This window comes from Cricetulus griseus, unplaced genomic scaffold (genome assembly GCF_003668045.3).
Source record: "Cricetulus griseus strain 17A/GY unplaced genomic scaffold, alternate assembly CriGri-PICRH-1.0 unplaced_scaffold_50, whole genome shotgun sequence".
NCBI classification, from domain to species: Eukaryota; Metazoa; Chordata; class Mammalia; order Rodentia; family Cricetidae; genus Cricetulus; species Cricetulus griseus.
In genome coordinates this window covers 42763-61606 of record NW_023277253.1, presented here as the reverse complement: position 1 = coordinate 61606, position 18844 = coordinate 42763, and the positions used below count along the sequence as shown (strand labels likewise).

General features: G+C 39.0%; 1 protein-coding gene across 1 annotated transcript; it reads right to left on the bottom strand.

Moving 5' to 3' along the window:
* Positions 1-376: 376 nt before the first annotated feature.
* LOC113833932 (signal-regulatory protein beta-1-like) lies at positions 377-17341 on the bottom strand. The gene is given in 5 exon segments (XM_035453874.1): positions 377-474; positions 4043-4375; positions 4819-5136; positions 9599-9949; positions 17269-17341. Coding segments are annotated over 5 exon segments (1173 nt in total).
* Between the last annotated feature and the right edge of the window lie 1503 nt (positions 17342-18844).

The following is an 18844-nucleotide window of genomic DNA, read 5'->3' as shown; positions in this document are numbered from 1 at the left end:
TCTCTTCTATGTGAGTGTATAAACTGATATCTCCCTTGTAGTTTGAATAAAAATTGATCTGTATATTTATATGTAGAGATCCAAGTTGTTGTGACATTGGAGAACTGCAGGCAATGCAGCATTTCCAGAGGAAGTGTGTCACAGATGATGATCTTTGATATTCAAATGCTTCGTGAAACTTTCAGCATGTTTTCTCTGTATCATCATTTTCACCGAGAGTGTTTTCTCTTAGATCAGTGATCTGTCTTCCTTTCCTCTCAAACTTGATGACCTCATATGCCTCTGGACCAGTAAAACCATATAAACCCCTTTTTTTTTCTATAAGTTGTTTTCTTTATGGTGTGTTGTCACATTGACAGAATAATAAAATATACATTCAGGCCTTCTGCTTCTTGCACATGTACATGGCACAGGCAACAATTACGAGTAGCAGTTTGGGTCCAAGGAAAATAGCTAAAAGGATTTCAGAAGTATCTGGAAAATCAAGTGGTAGGAGGAAATATTAGAGAGGACACAAGGAGTTCATCTCCAGGTTCTTAACCTGGCCCATCTGTGAATTGCAAGCCAATCAAAGCTCTGAGGAGATTCAACCTGTTTCCTATCCAAGATTCAATATTTCAAATCAGAAGATAAGGTAATGAGATTTCTAGTTCATCATTGGCCATGCAAAAGTTTCTCTTGTACTTTTAGAGAGATTATGCAGAAATTTGTTCTCAATATCACATAACATTTGGTTTTATGAACAAAAGTTCCCACAAAGAAGCTGAGCCTTCAAACTGATTCTTTTTTGATGATTATTTGGAAATTCAATGACTTGGAGAGTTTGGCAAGTTGCTGGTCCAGTGTCAAGTTATCTTGAACCGCATTTAGCTCTCGTAATAGTCATATATCACCTTCCCTTGTACTTGACATAACAGCATTGTTGTCATTAGGTAAATAATTGGGAATGTACAAGTGTGGGTGGCACCAATTCGTTAGACATGGGACCCCACACATTGTAAGAAGAGTGAAGAAATCTAGGTTAGCATCACCTAGTAAACAGATAGTTTGGTTGCCTTTGTTTTTCTCTGCTTCTGAGTGTGGGAATGATGTTTGAGTTCCTGAAATGACTTTCCATGTGTATCCTGGAATTGCAAGCTAAACAACACATTTCTTTGTCTGAGTTTAAAATGAAAGTATGACATTGCATGTAAATACAAACAAAAAAAATGATTAAACAAACAAGAAACAAAATGGGCTTGATGGTATCTTAGGAAGAAGTAAACACCTAACTTGATGCAGCAGAGTTATCAATTTTATTGCCCCTTCTCTGCTTTTCAGCCTGAAAATTGCTATGCTCCTGCTCTCTGAGGAATGGCTGGGTCTTTTGCTGCCCCTGCACTGTGAGCTCATGTCTCCCTCAGTTCACAGGTTGTTTCATATCTGTGTCAATATCCACAGAGTTCTGGGAAGGTCTGCCTTCTTACTTTCATAAAAGAATACTTATCTGGGATTCTGACATGTGAGAATAGTCTGCATAAATCACTCAAATAAAGGCAATAGGAATTTGATTACTGAACTGGCTGGCAGTAATAATCCATTAACTAATGGTCACTGTTACCAGGGCTTGTAATAAAGGTATAATTGATTAAATTGAACTGGTAGACAATAGTTATCCATAGACAGGTAAATTTTTTTTTGATACAGGGTTTCTCTATGTAGCTTTGGAGGCTGTCCTGGCATTCGCTCTGGAGACCAGGCTGGCCTTGAACTCAGAGAGATCTGCCTGTCTCTGGCTCCTGAGTGCTGGGATTAAAGGTGTGCACCACCAACACCCGGAGACATGGAATTCTTTTGTATCAAGTCATGAAGTGGATGTGTTCCACCTCAAGGAAACCAAGAAGACAAAACTAACCATGAGCAAACAAGAGTAAAGGAAATACGATCCTTAGAATGCCAACAAACCCTAAGGAAACTTCCTAACACGAGAATAGAATCTCAACTTGAGCTTTAGGAAGGCAAGTTAAACAAAAGTCATGGTAAAGAGGTGGAATAATTATTCTGTTAACGAGATATTGCCATTTTCCTCCCAGTATGACTTCCTCCAGTACAGAACTGCTATGCAGTTCACCTTTCAGTGGCTTAACTAAAGGAGTAAAACCTTTTCTTGCACTTTTTTCATATCTTTATTTCAGGATTTGCAAGAACCCATGCTTGATTTATCTGGTACTATTGGCTGCACTACCATTTTTCTATATCTCCTTCACAATATGTCTGAACTTTGTGCTGGATAGAATAGCATAGGAGTTTTTGTTTGTTTGTTTATTTGTTTCTGTTTTTGCTTTCCTATAGTTTGTAACATTTTCCACCTCTGGGAACCTGAATCTGATGAGAGTCAGAGCTTGCAGGCCCTTGATATATATATATATATATATATATATATATATATATCTCATTGAGTTGAGCTTCCTGTCCTTTGAATCCATTCTTAAGTGAATGGCAATAAGAACCCCAAGACAGGACAACATTTTTCCTTATATCATTTGAAGAACCATAAGTCATTTTCCTATCTGCTTGTTATACTTATGAAGAGAGAATAGCACAAATTTAATGAAATAGAAACTGAAAAATAGATATTACCCCCTGAAAGAAGATTGTTCTTAAAAAAATTGGAAATCTTCTAGAAAGACTGATTAAATGAAAGAGATATGAGAAATTTCCACATTAATATCGAGAGGAACATCACTTTATACTTACATATACATTTAGATAAAAAAATCAGTATAATCATCTAATAAATTCTATAGCATAAGACAAAATGGACAAAGAGATCTGAATTTCCTTGTTACTGGTCAAACTGTGGAAGGTGATCTTTTAGAATAATATGATTTTATTACACACAAAAAGGTCTATAAAGCAATTTTGAAAGTAGAGTCCATTTGAAACCATTGTTGGGAATTATACTTAATCAATGATGGTATTCAATTTGAATGAAAATATCCTTATTTACTGAGCATCCACTGTGGACTGCATTTGCAAGGGTATGAGCATACAAGACAGAACTACCAGAGGGTGTCATTATGTGTCATCTGTGCAGTTCATACTCTAATGGAGCCGGTACTTTCTAAACTTTACTGTTTTAATGTCGGTGAAATGGATATTTGGGTGACCTATTGTTTATCTAGAAGATAAAGATCACAATAAAGGCTATATGACAAGGAACATTTGTTTTTAAAAAGTCATGGAAGTTAATGGCCATTCCTGGTGTTTCATGATAGAGAAATAAGATATATTTATACGAAGGGGTCTCTATCTAACTCATCTAAGTCCTAGGACAGTGACAAGTCAAGAGGAAATACTTAATTAGAAAAATTCACCTTATACATTCTGATGACCTTGCTTCCATGGATCTCAGATTTTCTTCATTACAATAGACAAGCTCACATGACCTCAGGGTAAGACCTCAACATCCCTAATGCTTCCCTAGTCCTAGATTCCCAGTCTCTAAAACTGAAGAGTCTTTAGGTAAGTAATGATGGGAAGAGATCCCAATCAAATCAAAAGCTGCATGTATTATCTGTGGAGCTAGGGTCTCAATACATAGATATTTATTCATTGCAACAAAACAGGAGAAAATGAGATCCCTGTTTTGATCTCTCAGTATCAATTGGGGTCCCAATCCACACTAAAACTCCAGGACGTCAGGAGGTCTGACACTGAGTGAAGACATAGATGTTCATGGAAAAGTGTAAAGGGGAATGGAGACATGGAAGATATTGAAAATGAAGAAGTTGAACATGAGGATATAATAAATATTAGGTAAAAAACCCAAGAGAGAGGATTCTAGGGTAGGATAATGCCTTTCTGTCTCCCTTATTTATTATCTGTGAATGTCAATACATTAATGTAGAGATGTATGAGACCCAGGAGAAGTTGGCAATAAAGGTGACGACATATAACTTGGTTTGTAGATATTAGAATTATCATAAAATAGGCACAAATGCTACCTTTGACATTCAAAAAATGGCAAAATTTACAAACATCAAAGAAGGTGGAGACTCACCAGACTTGGTATCAATGCCTTGCTCCCTCTGTTGTGCACTGACCACCACAGTATGGGTTTTAATGACTGGTGGCTGTCCATCATGCTCCACCAGGCAGGTGAGTACCAGGTCCTCCTCATGGGCGCATCTGTTCACCATTAACCAGCTGGTCCAGCTGTAGGTTCCATCTTTGTTTATTGTTAGTGTAGAAGGCCTTTCCATCCGGGATACATTTCCATTCTCCAACCAAATCAACCCAAGACTGGAAGGGTAGAACTCCTTCACCTGGCAGGTGACATTTTTCTGCTTCCATGTAACTGATGGCTGTTGGCTGATCTCCACAATGGGTGCAACTGAAACAATACAAGCAGAAGGTGAGACAGAAAAAATTTAGGCAGACAGATGCCATTAGAATCTGAGTTATGGGGGATCATTCTGCATTGCAAGTTCATCATGGGGACAGGATCAGTATTTGTGCCAGAGTAGAGCCCCTAAACATAGCTCCTAACACATAGGTGCACAGGGTCAGTGTCCTAATAAGTGAAGTCAATAAGCACAACACCCAGATACACAGGAAAAGCAATAATAACAGTAAAAATGTAGGAAAATTCCAGGAATGAGGGCTATGGCTCATAATCTGTGTAGGTATCATTACTTTTGTTAAAATAAATATAATTTCCTTTATGTGCCTATCACAATCTATGGGACCCATTGCGTGCATGAATATGTACTGGGAACTATGGCCAAAATTATTCCAAACAGATATGAACTTGAGCTGGGATTCAGAATCATTTACCTCGGATAGTGTCAGACAAGTTGGCAGTCCCAAGGAGGGGTCCTCCTTGCAGGGTGACACGGGCCAACTCACAGATAATCTGAGAGTGTATATCTCCAGCATCCAGCACCACCTTGGCTGTGCTGGAGATATTGTAGGAGGTGCTTTCTCCTTTGGGTTCCACAGCAGTTTGGAAATGAGAGAGCTCATTTCCATCTTTGAACCACTTCAGTATGATGTTCCCAGGGTAGAAGCCACTGGACTTGCATGTGAAGATCACTGTCTCCTCAGGTGTGGATCTGACTTCTGGACCCAAGACAACAGGAAGAGATGGTTTTGCTACAAAGAAGCAAGTAGACAAGGGTGTCATTGTGATGCTGCCACTGGTGACATAACATTGTGAGGAACCTTCTTAGATATTATCCCCATTGTCATTGTTTACTGTGGTGCTTGGGATCAATACCAGAGCTTCAACCACACTAAGGATCTGCTCTACTATAAGGTCATGGCTGTGTCCCAGCCATAGACATCAACTGTTTATCCTTTTCACATTCATATTTTTTGGCCAGGGTTTGTCCTTTTTCTTGTTGAGTAGCCGTTGTTCTTTTATCTCCATAGTTCAGCAAAGATATCCACCAGTAAATTAGGAAGAGCAAGGCCAGATAGAATTCTCAATCAGGGCAAAATAAAACAATTGTCAATATGTTTTATATTTTCTGTTATCTGCTCCTGCTGGCTTCCTCTGGGAACCTTGCAAATCTAGGGAAAATGTTTTTAGATTTGCATTCATAGTAACCCAGGAAATAAATGACATCATAGAAGAGCCACAAAGTCAGAGCCCTTCCTGCTTTGCCCAGTTCCTTGGTTTATTTCTTGTTACCTATGTGATAGTAGTTTATCTGTGCCAAGCCTGAATTTAAAATTATGAGCTCTCTAGTCTGCATCACTAAATGGGTTTCAGTTGGACTTAGCTTGAGGTTGAAAACAGTGATTACTATCTGCAGACTAAGCTAAATGTAGTTCATTTCTTATGTGTTAATCAGGAGAGACACAGATATGAGCATGCTCAGCAGACAGAATCACTCCTTGGTTGGAAGCATAAATATGACTGGACAAATGTGAGGAAGGAAGTGTGCTGTATAGATGCCTTTTGCTTAAGTTATTATGTGTAACAGGTTGTATTTGGAAATACCATACTTATTTGTATTTCTACATATGTGAATTCTTCTGTAATATCCTTCAAACTAGGATTATAAACAAGTGATAATTGATGTTAACTTAAACTGTTTGAGGGAAGTGGTATTGTTAAGGTAATTCGCCCTGATAAGCTCATAGGGATAGGTACTGTTAGGAGGTATGATTGTGTTTGAGTAGGTTTGGCCTGATAGAGGTAGTATGTAAGATGGGGGTGGGCTTTTTTTTAGGTCTCCTTAGCTCAAGATATGCTCAGTGTGACACACAATTCACTTCCTGTTACCAGTGGATCAATGTGTAAGAGTCTGAGCTCATTCTCCAGCACAGTGTCTTCAGGAATGCAGCAGGATGATAATGAGCCAAACCACTGAAACTGTTAACCACCCAAATAATGTTCTCCTTTATAAGAGTTTCTGTGGTCATGGTGTTTCTTCACAGCTATTGCAACCCTGAGCAAGGGAGGTCAAGAGCATGATGGAGAAATCTTCAAAGACTGCTGAACCAAGCTCATGGAAACTCATGAAATCTTGACCAACAGCTGACTATCCTCCATGGGACTGAACTAGGCCATCCATATATGGGACACTTTTATGAAGATTGAGATTTCTGAGGGCCTCCTGGCAATAGGACAAGGTTCTGTCCCTGGTACATGAGCTAGCTTGTTGCAGCAAATTTTCTACAGTGGGATGCCAAGCTCAGCCCTAACCCAGCAGGGAGAGGCTTGGTCCTGTCCCAACTTAATGTGCCAGACTAAGTCAACTCCCCTTGGGAGCCATTACCTGTTCAGAGGAGTGAACAGGGGGTGGGCTAGGGAAGAGTTGTGGGCCATGGTGGCCAAAGAATGGGTGGGAGGGAGAACTTTAGTTGGAATGTAAAACTAAATTTAAATAAAAGTAAATAAGGAAAGAAGGAAGGAAGGAAGGAAGGAAGGAATTAAGAAAAGAAAGAGTTGGTACCAGTGACTGGGTGGGGTATTGATGTGATAGGCCTGACCATATGAAGACAGTCACATTCCTCTCTCCTGGACATCACTGAACTACAGATACCTTATAATGACACTGGCATCACCACCTAGATTGTGACCATAACATTGACTATGGAACATGGCTGTCATCATCACTGAAAAGGAAACTGAGGACTCCACAGAGACCAAGGATTTCTCTCCCATGCTTTCCTGATGCCTATTAGCAATTATTTAGATAGTCCTATCACCCTCAAAAAAGGGTACAGGTATAAACATTGTAAAGGAATGGAAACTGGGTTTTCAATTGAGAGTGAGTCATCCAAGATTTACAACCATGATGCCTGATTTTGGTGTAGCTGCTGTGTCAGGAGATATAGCTGGTCCCAGCCTTTCCCTCTAAGGGATCTGTGGTCATCACCAAGTCACAGATTAGGACACTGAGGGTGAAACAGAGCCTCTGTCCCCACTTCCTTGCTGTGTCTCAGAGGCCATGTGCTATGCCCTCACTTTCATTTACTACAACAAAGCAACTGTTCCCACTTCTATAAACCTGCCACTGCCTCTGACTCTTTTCTAAGAACCTGACTTGAGGAATTCTAATCCAAATCCCTGATCAGGTGGCACCAGTCAGGAGGTACTTGTTTAAGGGGTCCCAGGCTTGGCAGAACCTGCCTTTTTCCTTCTTCTATGGGCAGACCAGATTTTCAAGACTTGACTCAGGAGGCAACTGCATTCTGGGCTGCTGCTTAGAGAATAAGTAATGTAGTAAATATACCATGTATGCTCTTTTAGTAAATGAGGCAGGATCCTTTGGTAAGATCTTGATTCTAGTCTTCCTGCTCACAAGTCAGGCATCTTCTATGTGCCTTAGTCTCTTATCTGAAGGGAAGATGTGACCTCTCTCTTAGGGAGAAAATAATATAACAATGATATCATGGCAATTTGGCACATAGCACATTGCTGTTTTGTTCCCACCTTACAGTACTTTCTCATCAAGAGCATCCTTAGGGCAAATGACATGGCAGAAGAAATCTCACTGAAAGGGTTTTGATTGCATCTTATTGAGCCCTTTACTGGTTGGTGTTGCCTAGGCATTAGATTACTTCAGTGTCTTTATTTGTAACATTTATCAAGTTAGGATGAAGCCACACTCCTGTCACTCTCCAATGAAGAGTTGTGGGAAGACTTTTCAAAAATTGCACATGGGTGAGAGAAAGGTCATATCTTTACAAAGCTGTTCACCCAGAGACTCAGCAGGCCTTGACCAGAGGTCATATGCCTTATTGTCAAAATTGTGGTTTTATGACATCATCTACTGTGGCACCACTTAAATAGTGACAAATTGTAACAAATGAAACATTCCTGAGCTTGTGTCTGAATTTGTCTATCCACAGCTGATGGACTGAGATGATTTGCTTACAGAGGGGAAGAGTTCTCAGTTCCAATATGGAGTGAGGGGTATGGATGACATTGGGGTAATTTTCCCATCAATACCACATATTAGCATATGAGTATGAGGAATATGTTGAAACCTTGTGGAGCTCATGATAAACTGAAATGCTTCTGAGTCTGAGAAATTCTGACTCAGCCTTTATTATACATCAGGATCCTAAGTGGAGATTGTGTGTATTTCCTGGGACAGCAAAAAGGTGGTCTGGAGTCAGATGTGGGTTCCAGGCCAGGTCTCAGCAACAACTGGCTATGTAATCATGGATAGGGCATTGGAACACAGGGCTCATGTCTCAAACAGGATTGGGTTGAATAGTCTGAGTGTTCTTCATGCTGTAAAATTCTCAGAATCAATACTTAGAAAGAAGACTTCAGTCCTCTGTAGGAAACTTAAAGTGAGTGGCCATTGCCTCAGCTGGGGATTGGAGGTCATCTATTTGGACAAATTCTCCACTATATATGCGTAAATTGTCCAGAATCTTCTGTCCCTGAGAGAGTTGATTCTTGACCCAATCAATTTCATACAGATCTAAGGCAAAGGCCTAGCTTGGTGCCAACATCTAAACCAGGTGAGAGATTTCACAGGTAATGTGGGCATATCATGAGTTCTCAGTGTTTTTCGGATGAAAAGGAATTAGGAAAAACAAACTATGACCTGGTCCTGTTACTTTCTGCCACAATGTGCTTTTCCTCTTGGAAAAGAGGAGACACAAATCTTGGGTAAAGAGCTCCTGCTTGCCTGCTTCCTGCCATCTCTGTTGGCATCTAATGTGGGATCTGGATATACTTGGCCCCAGGTTGTTTGGGTAGAAAGATAACTGTTAATAATTAGTGCAAATACACTCTAGCATTATGTCAGCTCTGACCCTGTCACTGGACAAGGCAGTCAGTTCTCAAGGTCTTTATGCAGCCACTAGGCTGGGACAGATTGAGAAAGGTAAGCACTTCTGGGCAGGCAGGCAGGCAGGCAGGCAGGCAGGCAAGGGAATGGATTTACTTGGTTTACCAGAAAGGAGACCTCTGGAAAATAGCATGTCCTCTGTTCTCCTTAGCTTCCTTTTTCTACTGTTGGGATCATTACAACATGAGCATGAGGTCACCTCTATGCTTGCTTCTTCCTGATTGCTCACAGAACCTTGGACACATTTTGAACTCTTGGAGATAAGAGGATGAGGAGAATGATGCAGTACTCACCAAGCACATACAACACTGTGCCTCCCCCAGACTGAAGCTCCTTGTCAGTTTCTGCTCTGAGGAGCTTTATACAGTAGTAGGTGCCAGTGTCAGCAGGTGTGACATTACTGATTCGGATGGAAAAGTCCAGGTTGTTTCTCTTTGTAACATCTGTAACATTCGTGACTCTGGGGAACTTCTCTCCTGTGAAACTATATATGACGTGCCGACTCTGCCCTGTACCCCTGAACTACTTCACCGGCCCCACAGGGAGCAGGGAGGTCACATTGCAGTTCAGAATGACTGACTCTCCAGCAGCAACAGAAACTGATTTCTCAGGCTGAATCACCTTCAGTTCCCGTACAGCTGCTTCTGCAGGAAACATCAGTTAGTGCTCATGATGATGGAAGCCCACAGGCTGCTCTAATTGTGATCAAATAGTGTTTATTACTACAGCATAGAATGTACATGTTCACAGTCCCTCTGTCATGGGCCACTCAAAACATGGATATAACAGATGAGGAAACTGAATCACAGAGACACTGAGTACTTGACAGTATATTGATTGAAGCCCTAATTCTGTTTGGAAATCTCATGCTTCCTCTGGTATTTGCTTTGTTTTCATTTTCTGTGTACATGACATGAGGCACTTCTTGTGTAATAGTATTATATGTGATGATATGACTCTTTTAGATTAGTGAGGTGTGAATTTAAATGCTTTGTATGTTTAGTGAGATATACATTCGATTACCAGTGTCTCTGGGCTAGTCCCCAGCTCATGATGGGGCTTGCTTTATCAGGTGGTTTGATAATGCCAAAGATAACTCCCAATCTAAAATAACATGCAACTTGTTTAGAGAGAGAAAACTTTGGGGTAAATTATCAGTTTTTAAAATATAAAACACATTAATTAATTAATTTTATTTGAGTGGTTATTTTGACTTTGTGCATGTCTGGTGGCCAAGGAACCCAGAAAAGGGTGTCAGATCCCCTGGATCTGAAGTTACTGAATGTGTTAGTCACCACGTTGTTCTTAGAACTCAACCTTGTTTCCATGGAAGATCAGTAGGTGGTCTTTCTAACTGAACCATCTCCAGACCCACCATTGTATTGTACAGGCATCTTGCCTTGTAAGTGAAATTCTCATGGTGGCCACACCCTTTTGGGGGTGGTTTCAAGTGCAGACATGACCCATTATAAGGTACAGCAGGAGCTGGCTCTCTTGCGTTGCAGAGAGAATCTGAAGGGCAGAGACTGTGCCTTCTGGAGCAGGAAGATAAGGAAGATTATTTACTCTTATCTGTGTATGTGCTTCCCTAATAAATATCTATTTATCATTTGTCTTGGGTCTACTGGATTCATTTAAGGATTATGTAACAGATTACTATAAAATTACTGGTTTGACACAGCAGAAGTTTTTATTACATGCTTTGCAAGTCAGAAGTTTTAATTTTAATTTTAATTGAGAAAGCCATTAACATAGTTTCAAAGCACTTGGCGATCTGGGAGGACTGCACTGTACTGCACTGTACCAAGTCTGTACAACATTCATTTGTGATATGAAGAGAACAAAAACTAAAGTAATGAAAAACACAAAAGAAAGTCAAGAGTCTGAAAAGCAACATATGAACATAAATGGAGAGTATCTGTAAGAAGGAGCCAAATGGCATTTGGGATTAGAGAACTACATTACTTAGTAGTTTAATGGGCAGCATCCATGGAGGATTCAGCAGGTTGCAAATAATTTAACAGGACTGAAATGTATTCAGTAACATTACTCAGCAACACAGGGGCAAAGAGAGTAGAAAGAGAAGAAATTGAAGAATATGGACTATAGGCACAGGGTTGTTGGAAAAAATGTCTAACACCTTGTTTTGATAGAATATAGGAAATATAATTCTAACACTGAAGTATATCAGTGTGAGATAAACTCAAATAGATTCACATCAGCACACACTAGAATCTAACTGACAAAAATGTAGTATTCAGAGAATGCTGACATCAGCATGGACCATGATTCATCCCATTCAACATCAAAGTCATATGAAGACACTCTTATTAGAAATTTCAACATCAGGGGGCAATGAAATAGTATGTGTATTCATAGATCTAAAAGAAAAAGTACATACAGAATGTAAATACAACCATGGCTTCCACACATGACAACACTTAGGGAACAATACATGGGAGAAGACATGCTATTCCTAGTCAAAAGTGTGAGTTCATTATAAGGACACCTATGCTGAAAGAAATGCTAATGGGGTTAAATTGGGTTGAAATAAAAGATGTCAGAGAGTAAAGCTCAGTTGTAAGTGACAATACAAGGTTTGGTAGTATAATGATTGTTGAAATTTCATGAAGCACCCTGAGCTAGTAGCTTCCACTTAGATGTGGGAAAATTTTGGTTTTAATAGTCCACTTTAGTGGTTCTCATTAATAGATGTAGTAAAGGTCACCCATCAGGGGCTGCAGCAAAGGACAGAGAATGGGCTTAGACTACACAGTTACTGTAGGTCTCAAATTAGGATACCCGATAGAGAAGATCAGCTTCCCTAGATAACTTAATCCAAAAGCAAAAAAGAACTTGTGTAATGAGCTAATGTCACATTTAGAAAATAAGTGGATAGTCATGGAATACTTCCTGATTAAAATAATAAAATAATGGGTATGAGTTAGTTTATGTAAACTTATATAGGAATTTATATTTTGGCATAGGTGTGTTCAAATATACATAACCAATTTACTCAAAGTTCTATAATTTGTTCTATCTGAAAATCCTAAAAAACAAAGCAACTTTAACATTTTATGAAGGGATTTAATAAAAAGTTTTAAAAATAGAATCTTAACTTCAAATTTTATTAATCACCAGAACCTATAATTTTGAGACAAGAAAAAACCAAAAAATAGAAACAGTATTTATGGCTTACTTTTCCAGCAGTCTTGCCTAAACATGAAATATATGTGATACCCATTCATCTGCAAAATTTCTAATCGGTACAGATACTCTACCATAATATTGATAAACTAAAATGAAATAATACTTTAGCACTTGTAAAGTAGTTTGAAAAGATAATTCTATAAATGCAAAATGGTAAATGTGAGTCCATTTGAATGTCATTCTGCCATGTCCAAGAACTATGTTATCTCTCACAAAGAATTGAAGAAGTAGCCAGCTGTATTCACTTTGAGGCAAAGTATGGACAAGTGAAGCAAGTCATCAAGGAAGGGACTAGAACCTTGTGTTTCTGGGTGGAGTGCAAAGAAAACTGCTTTGGAGAGTGGATTTGACAATCTCAGCTAATTCTGTTTGCATGAATGTGAGCAATCATAGCTAGTGGAAGTACACAGTCCTTACAGGCTTCAGCTGGTTTAAAGAGATGAGCTGGAGTCTGCACAGCAGCTTTGCTTGGGAGAAACACCAAAACCTGTTTCTGACTTTATACTGCTTTGGTAATGAAATGTTAGACAGTCCATCACATCCTTATTTTGAGTTCACAGAAATCCTAGGACACTAGTACAGGGTTTGCAACCTCAATATTCAACTTATCCATCAGAACAACAACACAGAAATACTCAATACTGTCAATTGCCCTAATGATGTAGAAGCAAAGGTTTTCCACAAGGAGGAGAATAAAGCATGTTACATAAGAATAAGAATAAAGGTTGTGGGATCTCTTTTGTCAAAGGTTAAGTGATCTTCAATCTGTGTTACCTGTTAGTGGTAGGACTGGGAACTGATGGGCATGCTACCAATCTGCCCCTAGGACCTATTTTAGTGTGTTGTGCTGCTAAAACTCAGATGAAAAAATATAGCAGGTTATGGACTCATGCCTTTGGCTGTGCTAAGGCCAAGTCATCCTGATATCCTAGGTCTTCCTAGGTCAAAGGCACTTTCCTACATTTGAGAATAAATCTTTATCTACAGAAGAAATATCATTTCACTGATACCATCACTCCCACTGTTGGAATACCTACAGATTGGACACCCATTTCCCTCTGCTGTGTATTCACAGTTGTTCTCACTTATGTGAGTTATTTGTGGATATTGGTTCTCTTTGAATTAACTATGTAACAAACTGTGGCAAAGTCATTAATCACAGCTGAAAAGTACAGGGGTACTGTACTACAGTTCCAGACTGGAAAAAAACTTGCATTGCACAGCAGACAATTTTGGAGAAGTCTTCAAAAGTTTTCTTACTATAAGGCCCTTTTCATCAATGTAGCAGAAAAGTGATCACCAGATACGTATATCTTGAAGTAGAGCACAGGAAACATGAAGATGACAAGGCTGCATGATGCCTTCTAAAGAACCAAATAATTCTAGCAACAGATCCCAAAGGTCATTATGGTTATTAAATTCCTGGAAAAGTATTAGAAGAAAAGATTGCAAGGTATTGATGATTCAAGAACACACATTGTACATGAATCATATTTCAAATCGCCCTTCTCCAAGAGACCTCATATCTTTAAAGGGCAGGGTCTGGTATGCCGTCATCCTTGGGTGGTTTGACCTTTAAAGTCTGTGAAAGATGGGAAAAGGAATGCTGAATTGTTAATAAAGTAATATAAATAATAATAGAAGGAAGACCTGTAGCACAGCACCATACTCTGTGACTCTGAAGTTGTTTGTCTAGTGATATACTTGAGGGGCTTTCTAAGTGAAGTAAACATCTCAGGGTGAACATGTCCAAAAATAAGCTCCTGACATGACCTATGGATTTCACAAGAAGCTCATTTCTTCTTCCAGATGCTAGTGCCCCAAGCCCAGTAGTGACTGCACCACCATATTAAGTCTGATCCTTCAGAAAATTTTGTAGCCTCCAAGTCAGCACCCATCCAAAATCTGACCTTTTCCCATTTTCTCTCCATCACTGTGCTGTGCAAGTCACCCTCTATCATTTGGTGACATGCAATATCCTTCTTCTATATGTCCTGCGAAAGTCAGTGTTCAATCATGAGATGAAAAATCAGTTTAAAAGACATGCCATACCATGGTGCTTCTCTGTTTCAATCTTGCAGTGGCTCCCACTCACCTGGGAGAAAAGCTTTGTCCATGAACATAACAGGCTCTGCTTAGGGTCTTTGACAAGCTACTGCTTTGTGGAAAGTTCTTCTTCTAGAATTCTGAGACATGTGCCCCATTCTCTCTCACATTTTCTTTTTATCTTTACTCAAACTTCCTCTTTTCAGTGATGTCCACACACACACCCAGTTTCAATATATAACTCTCCAAATAGCCTTCAATTTCTCTGGATAATTGGACATGTACCACTTTTAAAAATATCATAGTTTCATGTTTTATCTTAATCATTGTCATTTTCCCTAGTAGAGTCTAATCTCCACATGGGTGACTATGCTACCACTTGTATTCCCCAGTGCAGCACATGTTCCCCAAGAACATGTAGCTCCTAGTCAGTATCCAAAAAATTCTTCCCTACTTATATTTTGCTCAGTGTGCTATCTTCCTTCATCACTGAATCCCATTTTAAATTGGTAATTTATGCACAAATGTAACCCCAAGTCTTCTTTCAGACAGCCTGAGTTTAAGCTACAGCTGTAGACATTGTCACTGGGGTTGTTTGTGCTTCTACTTATTTTTCTGTGTTTATGGCAATGTGACAAGAGAAGTTCATCCACATGAGGTAGAGCCTTGGAGTACTTGGCACAGTATCTATGATATGGTGAGCGTTACTGACTTTGGAATGTAAATTTTCAGTTGATTTTCTGGGCCATGGAGCTTTCCTTGACATTGGATTATATGCATCGTGTCATGAGGCTAAATCTAGCTCTACATACGGAAGGGAATATAGATATTATTTAGCTTGCTAAATTAGCTTTCTATTGATTTGAAAAATACCTGGGATCAGCATTTCAGAAGAAGAAACATTTTCTTTGGTCAATGTTTCAGAGAGTTGAAAGATCAGAAGGCTAACTGGCTCCATTGCTGTGGTCTCAGGTGAGGCAGAGCATACTCATGAGGACAGTGTATAATGGAACAATGTTTCTCATCTCTACTTTACCTTCTAAACACCCAATATTCTTTCAGAGTAGTGCCATTAGTGTCTAACAAAGGCTTTTATACGTGAAGTTTTGGGTGTATTTCAGACTCAAAGTATAATATTTGTGATAGACCACTTCCCAATACTGCAGTGAAATACTAAGGTATATTTGTCAATAAAATCAGAAGTTGCACTAAATATCATATTTTAGAATCTGCTGGCTTCTCTGTCCCATTGGAGACTGTAGGAATACACGTTATCCTGGTAGGGAGACAGCCATAAAGCAAAGCATGGATAAAACACTACTGAAGATACATTACAAGGACTCACAATCTCTAAAAATGATATATTATGATGTTTATTGATTTTGTCTTGTTCAGATAACATTATGTGGATTGATCAAAATTGTTATTTACATATTTAGTAGTGGGGTTCATTTAAAGAAACAGAGTCCATGAATAGAAAAAGGGAGCTTCAAAAAAAGATGAGATTGTCATAATTATACATTGATTTGAGAAAAATTTTTAAAATGTTTAGGAAGTCTTAAGAAGTCTTAAGTCTTCAGAAGACTTACAAATTATTGATAGTATGCAGTGAGAGTGTAATGAGGATATTTTAAAATTTCAACTTCTATGACATTTAGATGACATAACACCTTACCAAAGTGCAGAGCCTGAGAGATGTTAATACCTGATCTGAAGCCCTCAAATTTTCCTCATGGTCAAAGAGGAAAAAGAGCCTTTGGGGAACCCTGAGAAGGGAGCACAAGAGTGTTAATAATCCCGATTGCCAAGAGAATAGAGAAAACAAAGCTCACTAGGGAAGATCAAGAAGACAAAGAATGTGTAGCTTCATGCTATGGATGAATTGTTTCTACTCTACTTATCTAAGTCATAACCCCAGTAGCTCATAATGTGCAACAGAGTCTTTAAAGAAGTAAAGGTCAATGAAGGTCATTCAGGTGAATCTTAAAGAAAATGGAGCAGAACTACACAGATAAGTTGAGGTATGCTAATTCAGGAAGACTGATAAAAAAGGTACCATTTATAACAAGAGAGGCCTCATAGAAGAAATTAGCTCAGTGGACATCATGACTCCTTGATTCCATCCTCCAGAACTGTGAAGAAATGAATGTCTATGGTTTTGGTCACCAGCTTATGGTATCCTGTCATGTCATTTCAACCTACTAACAGAATATAGGCACTGGTAATACCAAATATCAGTGCAGTCTCTCAAAACAGAAGCACTCAGTGAGATGATTAAATTCAAATGAGGAAGTAAATAGGGACAGAGAGCAGAATGAAGAACCTAAGTGACAAGGAATGGTGACAGAGCATTTCCAGAGACACTTAACCCATAGTCCTGTCTCTGGCCTTCCTATCAGCTTCAGTGTGTCAGTAAGTGAACAGTCAGTGATGATTATGGAGCCAGACCATCACCTGTTTTGGAACTGACTAGACTGCTCTGTTGTCCTTCAGAGGTACAGTGACTTAAGTGTGATTCTACTGAAAGGTATTTTTGTCAATGGATGAACTCACAGAGCAGTACTTATAAGTCTGCCTATAGAAAAAAAAAAAACCAATATTCTGAACTTCACTCCTATGGCAGTTTGATGTTTACCTGAGTCCTTGAATTATATTAGCAGCTGTAGCCAGTGATAGGGAGATGATTCTACTCCTGGTACATACTTACATGTGAATCCCAGCAGTAGGGTCAGCAGTAGGACAGTGTGAGGAATACATGGCCAAGAGTGCGGGTCAAGCATGGTGAGAAAAAAAGAGCTTGCTCAGTTCAGTGTCTGTGCTGGTGAATTTACTGGATCTGATCTGCAGAGAAAAGGAATCCTGTGGGGTTTTTCTGCCTACAAAATTGTCAGTGTTATGAAGAAACAGGAAACATTCTGGTTATTTTGAATTAGAGACTCAGTGTTGCAGACAGCTTCATGGGTGAAGCAATTTATCACGAGTTTTAGGGAGACTCTGATATGCCTAGGAAAATATAATCTATTTTTCTTCTTTAGAACCTATGCTAGATCTGCTTGGTCTCAATACATTTTATCTTATTAACTCAACAATTGGAACCCAGGAAAAAGGGATGTTTTCTAAACACTTAAGGTTAACACCTCAAATGTTTCATCCTATCTATTCCTAGTCTCGTGTAAAGTTCCCACTTAAGCCCATATGATGTTTATAAGAACAGATCAGTGCTGGAATAAATCACCTGACCTCTGGGAATGACCCTTGGAAATCCTGCACTGATAGCCTGGTAAACGCAGTCTGAGTGAAGGTATACAGTCTATCAAGTAGAAAATGTTAATGGTTAGTAGGAATTTTCAAATTCATACAGATGAGTTAAGCTGCAAGGGACATCTAAGACACATTATTTGGATTTAGGATTCCTTTTAGACAATATGTCTAAAAGAGCTTGTCTTTAGTTAATTGAGTTGGGATAACTCATTTAATTTTGACCAAAATAATTTCACGGAAAGGGGATCTTGGCCTATAAAATGAGAAGGCAAGCTGAATACTAACATGTATATACTCATTCATAGCAAACCACTCATTTCTTGGGCTATAATGTCATTCTCTTCTTCAAATTCTTATCACCTTGAAATAATTTACTGTAATGATCAACTGTAGTTTGGAGAAGTGGGGCCAAATTAATCCTTGCTCTCTTAAGTTGCCTTTGCTGTGGCATTTTATCATAGCACCCTGATTTCTTCCAGAGAGCAAGTGGGAGCATTTCAATAAATATATGCTTAGTGGAGGATGAAAGAGTATATCACACTGAGAATGGAAAACATGAACTGTTTCTTGAGTCAGGGAGAGCAGGCTGAAACAACCATGTCCACAGTCTGTTCCAGACAAAAAGAAGATATTTCAATTCCGACTGTGTGCTGCTAGGAAATAGGGATAAAGAAAGGACAAGTGCCCTCACAGACCACAGATAGGAGCTTAGGAAAAAGAGCAAGAGAGCCAAACTTAAAGACCTGAACTACTCTCTAATCCAGGTAGAAGTAGTCTTTGCTGTGGTGTTTCAGTGAATGTGATGGCAAATATTTGATGTGAAATTGAAACCTTTGTAATGGAACCTGAATTGTCATGTTGTTCCATGATCACATATTGCAGAATTTTCTCCATTGTTAATTAAGGGCGGTGAAGGCTTCTGTGGTCAGTGATATACTAGGCAGTTTACTGAATAAAAAAAAGAACTCAAGTGAACTATTGTGGCATATAACCTTAATTACAGCACTCAGAGACAGACATCA